This window comes from Triticum dicoccoides, chromosome 5B, assembly GCF_002162155.2.
Source record: "Triticum dicoccoides isolate Atlit2015 ecotype Zavitan chromosome 5B, WEW_v2.0, whole genome shotgun sequence".
In the NCBI taxonomy this organism is placed as follows: Eukaryota; Viridiplantae; Streptophyta; class Magnoliopsida; order Poales; family Poaceae; genus Triticum; species Triticum dicoccoides.
The window spans coordinates 706,084,107-706,092,345 of record NC_041389.1 but is presented as its reverse complement, the minus strand read 5'-3'; the positions used below and the strand labels follow the sequence as shown (position 1 = coordinate 706,092,345).

Here is an 8,239-nt window from a genome sequence, read left to right as displayed (position 1 = left end):
TGTGTCTGTGTACATTTTGTGGGGTGTACGTATGAAAGTTCTTGTTCGATTGTTTAATAGTAGTGGAGATTTGAGGGGCTGCGGAGGTGGGATGGAGAGTTTCATATTTTCGTCTGGTGGAGTAAGGTCAGTCCATGTAAACTGCTAAGCGCACACCAGATCTCAAATAAATTAATGATGGCTGTTAGATTGGGTCGTGTGGGCTTTATCTTGTGGTGGTGATGTGTCTGTGTACATTTTGTGGGGTGTACGTATGAAAGTTCTTGTTCGATTGTTTAATAGTAGTGGAGATTACTCTTGTTTTTTTTTCTTTATATAGTTTTCAGAAAAAAGGCTGCGTGTGGTGCGACCGATGTTTACCCTATTTTTTGTGTGGGTGGATTTGCTGCATAGCCATCATGATTAGTGTGGGTCGGCGGCGGGGGTGACGACGGCCTCACGCCAGCACGTCGTCGGGCACAAGACCCACCGCAAGCCGCAGCCGCAATGGAATAGAAAAAGGAAGCAGCCGCGCTGCGCTGACCGCACGCTCCACCTGTTATTTCAACGCCCAGCCGGAGGAGGAGAAGGTGGTGAAGAAGGTGCTGTCATTGTCCCAGTCCGAGGGGGACGGCGCCACCGTCCGCCGGAGCATCGGCCGGTACGACACCAATCGCGATGAATTCTGAATTTCTCATTATGGGAAGCTGTCATTGACATCAGTCTGTCTCTTCTTGATGCTGCAGGCACGAGCTCCGGAACCTGGACCCGTTCCTCCTGCTCGACGAGTTCTCCGTCTCCAAGCCCGCCGGCTTCCCCGACCACCCTCACCGTGGCTTCGAGACCGTCACCTACATGCTCGATGTACGCATCCCAGCATGCTCTGCTTCTTCCATCTCGTGCTCTGTTCCACCATGTTGATACGGCCCGCAAGGTGTTTGCTGAAATGCTTTCTTGTCTTTTGGGTTTTGTGACGATGCAGGGGGCCTTCACCCACCAGGACTTCTCGGGGCGCAAGGGCACCATCAGGACCGGAGATGTGCAGGTGCGACCTACTCATCCAATTTGTTCAGACAAACCATCATCATTCATGCAGCTCTGGATCAACATTGAGAACTAACATTGCATCTGAATGCTCTGTTCCTCATCAGTGGATGACGGCGGGGCGCGGCATCGTGCACTCGGAGATGCCGGCGGCGGACGGAGTGCAGAAGGGACTGCAGCTCTGGATCAACCTCGCCTCCAAAGACAAGATGTATGTATCATGTCAATGGTTTTTTTGCATATGAACTCAACTTCTTTACATGACAATGATCAACCACTCACACACCAATTCTGCTTCTCTAAATGCCCATTCATCGATGCCAGGATTGAGCCAAGGTACCAGGAGCTCGAGAGCAAGGACATTAGCCAGGCCGAGAAGGATGGCGTGGCGGTGCGGATCATTGCGGGGCAAGCCTTTGGGGTGCGGTCGCCGGTCTACACACGGACGCCAACCATGTACATGGACTTCACAATGCAACCAGGGTCGCAGCTTCACCAGCCGATCCCCGAGGGCTGGAATGCCTTCGTGTACATCATCGAGGGGGAGGGCGTGTTCGGCAAGGAGGGCACGGCACCAGCGAGCGCGCACCACTGCCTCGTACTCGGCGCGGGGGATGGCCTCAGCGTGTGGAACCGGTCCGGCGCACCGCTACGGTTCGTGCTGGCAGCAGGGCAGCCGTTGAACGAGCCGGTGGTGCAGCAGGGGCCCTTCGTCATGAACTCGCGTGCGCAGATCCAGCAGGCCATGGAGGATTACTACTACGGCCGCAACGGCTTCGAGAAGGCCAGCCAGTGGAGCTCCGCCTGATTCTCGTCGGTGTCTCGCCGTGATGATGATCAACATCTGGTGCATTGTTGTGCAAAACATTGGGAAGGAAAGGGAAATTGAACTGTACCATTATATTGATGCCTTTGTGTAGAATAGCTGTCTTGTTTTTCTTTGATTCTCTTTTTACTTGTTTATAGAAAAGAGTGTACAATAAAAGTGTGTAATGAAGGGGAACTTAGTAATGATTGTTTTATCATAAAAGAGCAAACTGTTTAATCATAGATTTGGGCAAGCAGAACTAGGGGAAATAATTAATGGATTTCAAGTAGGGGACAAACAAGCTTCAGATTTCAAGTGGTGTTCCATGTTCCTGCCTTTCAGATTTGAACAGGTGAAAATGAATATGAGCCATCAAACCTTTGTTTGATCTTATCGGTCCATTGCTACTTGACGGCGTTATTCTCTCATCGTGCAGTGAGGATCATGAGGATGAAGCAGGCCGAGCAGAATGGGACCCTCAAGAGGAGATTGTCGAGCTCTGATGCTGGAGGCTGGTTGTGAGCCTGATGCTGTAGGAAGATGTGGGCGGCACAAGGACATGATGTTGTTCTATTCCATTGTATAGGCTATCGTGTAGTGATAAAATTGTGTTGGTGCAGATGGTTTTGAAGGACCTGTGTACAATGTATGGATCTGTTACAAAAATGCTGAAATTGAATTGTTTTTGCCAGCTGAAATTTAATTGTTTTTATCATGATGGTTTAGAAGATATGTATTTTCCGAATTTCCTGTCCTAAAAGGCTGACATATTTCATAGTCAAAGTTGAACTTAGCTCCTGGCCATCTTAATGAGGTTTTCTCAAGATAAAAACATCTATAGGATTGTACAGGATGAAATATCTAGGCATCTTATGCAGATATTGTGTTGTCTGAATTGAACTGAAATTATACCAATTTAATTACAAGACAAAAAAGACGGTATCATTGCTAAAGTCGTAGCTCATATATGAAGTTTTAGAAAAATGGTTGGACACGCGCCGATTCTGTAGATTTTTTTTAAACAGTGCAAGGGTTGAGGTCTGTCGATTTTATAAGATAGATAAAAAAACATAGTGACCCGATTTATAAGGAAAACTAGACCAAAAACCACAAAGCCTGATAAAAAAGACCAAGAAAAAAGAAAGACAAAAAAAGCAAAAAACAGGAAAAAAAACTAGAGCTTGGGGACAATGTATGGATCTTTTATAATAATGTTGAAATTAAATTATTTTTGTCAGCTGAAATTTAATTCTTGCCAATAGATTTTATTATATCTGGATTTCTGCCAGATTACATTAATCTTGTGAAACAATGTACAGAGCTATTATAGATGTTTGATAGCAATTCAGAGTGCTATTGTCGTGTATCATTGTTTGATGGAATTTCAGAGTGCTATTACCATGTATCATTGTTTGATGGGAATTCAGGGTGCTATTAAACTTAGTGTGGTGCGTGCGGACAGATTATTGGGTAGCATGTCTGACTGTCTGTTGCAGTGGTTTTGATGAGCTATATATACAAAGTCCTAGCTATCTTTGAGGCTGGGCTGTTTGTGGATGTTACAGAATTTTTATCATGATGGTTTAGAAAATATATGTATTTTCGGAATTACCTGTCCTAAAAGGCTGGCATATTTCATAGTCAAAGTTGAGCTTAGCTCTTGGCCATCCTAATGAGGTTTTTTCAAGATAAAAACATCTATAGGATTGTATAGGATCATCTAGGCATCTTATGCACATATTGTGTTGTCTGACTTGAACGGAAATTAGACCAATTTAATTACAAGACAAAAAAGATGGTATCTTCGCTAACGTTGTAGCTCATTTATAAAGTTTTAGAAAAATGGATTTATTGGACATGCCGATTCTGTAGATTTTTAAACAGTGCAAGGGTTGAGGTCTGTCGATTTTATTAAGATAGATAAAAGAACATAGTGACCCGATTTATAAGGAAAACTAGACCAAAAACCACAAAGCCTGGTAAAAAAGACAAGGAAAAATCAAAGACAAAAAAAAGCTAAAACAGAAGAAAAAAAGACACTAGAGCTTGGGGATAGGGGACTAGAGGAAACACACACGACCTCAAGGAACATTGTATGTTGATTTTGTAGATTAAAAGATACAAAAAAACATTAAAAAACGCATAGCAAACCAGAGAAACCAAACAATCACATTTTTTTAACACATCCATCAAACTGAAGATTTCAAATAACACCATGTTGACGGTTGGCACAAACTTCGGAGGAGGGTGTGGTGCACACTTCGAAAGAGGGGGAGATGCATGCACAGTCAGGGAGGACCAAGTGAAGCCAACAACATTTGATAGATAACCCATGATTTCTGTTGGTAGAACTTCGGTTTTGGATGACGATCATTCATGCATATGAAACCTATGCTATGTTTAAATGTGAAATTGTATACTTGAAATGTATTGAAGTGTGTAAAGTTGAATGAAACGTTTGGTCCATATTTATGCTAAACTTAACATCAATTAAAGTGTATATGCGCGTGCGCGCACACATGAGGAATAGAAGAGAGACAATTATAAATGTTGAAGTTTTTAGGGAAACTCACTTTGTTGACCATGCCTCTTTTTAGGAATCTACTGGAGCTGCTCTAAATGTAAAGGACAACGCGAGACTTGGTATCTATGGTGGGATAGACGTAAACTGGTTCATGAAGGAAAGTCTCAAGATGCACATCAAACTTCGATGGGGGCTCGTGCTATAACGGCAAACTATGTTAATGCACACTCCCCTAAGGCAACCAGTAAAACAAGGGGATGGAGTACACCTCCTATGTGTTTTGTGAAACTAAATGTTGATGCTTCCTTTGATCATGATCTGCTTAGGGGCACGGCAGGGGCTGACCTCAGATATGACAAAGGAAGGTTCATTGTTGGCGAAAATTGGAGGGTTGAATTGTGTGCCAATGTATTAACAACAGAAGCACTAGCTCTAAGGTTTGGCTTAATTCTTGCACAGAAGGCGGGTTGCAATCGCCCTATTTGTCAACTCTGATAATATGGAAGTGATTGACACAGTGAAAAATGGAGGACAATCGGCGGCAGCGGCAGCGGCAGTGTTTGACGATTGCTATTTTATGGCATGTGATTTTTCTGTTACTAGGTTTGAACATTGTAGCAGGGAAGCAAATAAGGTTGCTCATGAACTTGCAAGGCTAGCGAAATTTTCCGAGACTAGGGATTGGTGTGAGGAGCCTATGGGTGATATTGTATCTTTTCTTATTATTGATGATCTAACTTTTATATCTAATTAATAAAGTGTAAAGTTTATTTCAAAAAAAGATGTAACTAGGTTTAAAGGTTGTCTTATTAGGAATCTACTAGAGTTGCTCTAAATGTTAGATGCCACACATGCCGTCCATACATCCACGGCCGAGTTGGTCTCCTCCAAGTCTTGCTCAAACAGACTAGAGAGCGATGCATCTCTCGGGAGAGGCTAGGTCTCCCATTTTTCTCTCCCAATCGGCCAGACTACTACTCTCTCCCACGTTATCTATTTTTCTCTCCTCGAAGAACATGCACACATGTTGGGGTGCTACCACAATATTTCTCTTCTCCTACCCTCCAAGTTTAAATGGGAAGGGGTGTATACCAAGGGCTCATGACTCCGGTGAGCGGTGGTAGCTGTAGAGATAACTAATGAGGAGTGGGTAGAAGGATGACACATCGTGTTAGGATGCGCAAGGTATGCATGGCCTGCACGGCGAGAAAGTAATGTGACATGAAGAAAGAAACCACGACATGCGATTGGAGCTTGAGTTTGTAGCACCATCGAGCTCTAGGGAGATGATGGGACTATGGAGAATTGGTTCAGGTCATTTGAATCAACTCCTCATGGAACTTTTGCAAGTCAGATTAGTTGTCATCGAGCCTGAATCGATAAAGATTGCTTTTCTCAAATAGTGAAGTTTTTATGTTGCCTTGAGTGTTTGAACATGTTGCGAGGATGTGAGGTGTTTGTTGTCTAAAGATGAGACATGTTGCATTTATTCTTTCTTTTAGAGAAAAAGCTTATAGCTCAGACTTTATAAAATAAAGCCGCACATGGCAAAGTCAGCCAGAAAACACATTAAGGCATCAGACAACAAAATGCCAAAGTCAAAATGAGAGACTTGCAATAACACTGACAAAAAGCTAAATGTAGATATGGTCTGTATGGCAGCCTCCAAGACCGAGAAACAATAGGTAAGATGGATTAGAAGGAAGGAGGCTATTGGCGGTAGAGTGAATCATGGCGATCACCAGGATAATTCCATCAGCGTCCTTAGCTTTAACAAGCAGTTTCGACTACTATAAAAAGGCCACCATTTTAAACAGGCAATCAAATGGATGGTTAGGGCAACATGTTCAATGTTAACTTTGTTATGGGTGGTCCAAAGCGACCCAGATTGTGTGGAAAATACCATTCATAAGACAAGATAAATTATTCAAGAGACAATAGCAAGAAGAGGAAAGAGTTGAGCAAAATTATATGGGGTTCCATCGGACATTCAGCCACGACCGAACACTACTCCAAAAGAATGTTGCCTAGACACATCTAAGAAGAATAACCATGTCTTCATTCTCTCCCCAAGGAGAACATGCCACACCTAGCATACCATTACATTTCAAAATATGATCACTCGAGACGGCTTGCACATTTTTTTTATCTTAGGTGTTATATGAGCCAACCAAACCCCTAAAATTTTACGAGTATGCCTGCTCTGGACAAGTCTGGGATATAGAGCTTTAATGCAGAATTTATGAGAGGATGAGCGGGGCCAAAGTAGGCGGTCATTTTAGACTGAGGAAGAAGGGAAAAGGGTAGTAAGGATTACCACTTAACTAATTATTTTGGTGAAAGCGAGCAGCGGAAAGCAAGGTCCCAGTTATTTTGACAAAGCCCATAAATGGTAATCTCTGGATTCGCATAAGGCCAGGGTAGAGCATATTAAGGGGGGCATCCTGATGCCACCAGTCTAGTTGGAACCGAGTGGCAACACCATTGCATGACGTGGGATCTAAATTCATCTCTAACCTTAACAATTGCTTTGCAAAAATCATGAGCCCCCTCTAGAGTTAGCATTGAGGTATTTTATTCCTGATGGAAGTGTTGATGATGACCAGTTCCCAAGGATTTTTGGGCTTGCACATGTGCTTCTACTTAAGCAACCTATACTTCTTTCTCTTATCATCAGAATTCCTATTGGAAGTGCTTGTCAAACCCCACATGATTGCCCTCTAGGAGAGATAAAAGCCCATAGTGAACATGTGCAAAAGCTCGGAGGGCAAGCACTAATTAATACAACTTTACCCCCGAGGTTAGCAATATGAAGATAATTCTTAATCAAAATGATAGTGACGTCGGCCATCTCAGCATCCAACTTATAGTTAAACATAAGGGGGAGATGGATCACCTTGCCGGAGGCCCATATCATTTGCAAAATAAGGCCTCATGACGCTGTTAATGCACATAGTGGTGTGCCTGCCCCAAACTTGTTGCACAATGCGATGAACATATTAACGCCTTTGATGGGGATTCCAGACTTTGATGTTGTATGGATTGAATATGTGTGGCATATGTGTTTTTCGTCGTTTGTCTATGTTGTTTCATATGTTGGTTTTTTCTTTTCATGCTTGGGGAGTTGCGACCTATTTTTTAGGACAACGCTAACGCCCACACGTGTGGTGGGAGTCAAACCCGTCCACATGCCCTATAACATACAGACTACGCCATGTCACCGCATGCATGCATGTGGAAATATTTTTGGATTTTCAGTTTTTAAAATGTTTTATCTCTTAAATGAAAATTCGATTGAAGATTCGTTTTCACCACTAAATCCCTCGCGACGAGATCTTAAAAACTAGATCTCATATCAATATATTTTGACGAAATTTTTTTTGGTTAAAAGTTGCCATGTCTATTGCACATGAATTGCCATGATGTTTACACTAAAGTTGCCATGTTATGTTTCAGCTATTTTCTTCTATATTAAAAAGTAAATTTTGACATATTATAAAATGAAGAATTAAGAACTAGACTTGCCATGCACCATAAACTAAAATTGCCATGATACATACACTTAAAATTGCCATGGTTCATGCAAAAAAATATTTTCATGGTCAAAGTACTGGATTTGCCATCATCAAAACCTAAAATTGCCATGATCTACAAACTAAAATTGCCACATGGCAACTTTAGTTTAGCACCATGGCAACTACAGTGTAAACACCATGGCAACTTTTGGGCACAATTTCTTTTGTCAAAACATATCAACGTGGGTCTAGTTTTGAAGATCTCGTTGAGACGATTTAATGGTGAAAATTGATTTTTAATTCGCTTTTTTAATTAGGAGATAAAACACTTTTAAGTCAAAAACCAAAGAGATTTCTGCTGATGTCATC

The 8,239-nt window shown here is 42.3% G+C and overlaps 1 protein-coding gene across 1 annotated transcript; it reads left to right on the top strand.

Annotated features, from left to right (window-relative positions):
* The first annotated feature begins 398 nt into the window (after window positions 1–398).
* On the top strand, window positions 399–2,146 carry LOC119310641 (pirin-like protein). The gene is made up of 6 exons (XM_037586316.1): window positions 399–411; window positions 496–640; window positions 726–843; window positions 962–1,024; window positions 1,131–1,234; window positions 1,348–2,146. The coding sequence occupies exons 1-6, from the start codon at window positions 399–401 to the stop codon at window positions 1,829–1,831; spliced, it is 927 nt and encodes a 308-aa protein (XP_037442213.1). The 3' UTR covers window positions 1,832–2,146.
* The last annotated feature ends 6,093 nt before the right edge of the window (window positions 2,147–8,239 follow it).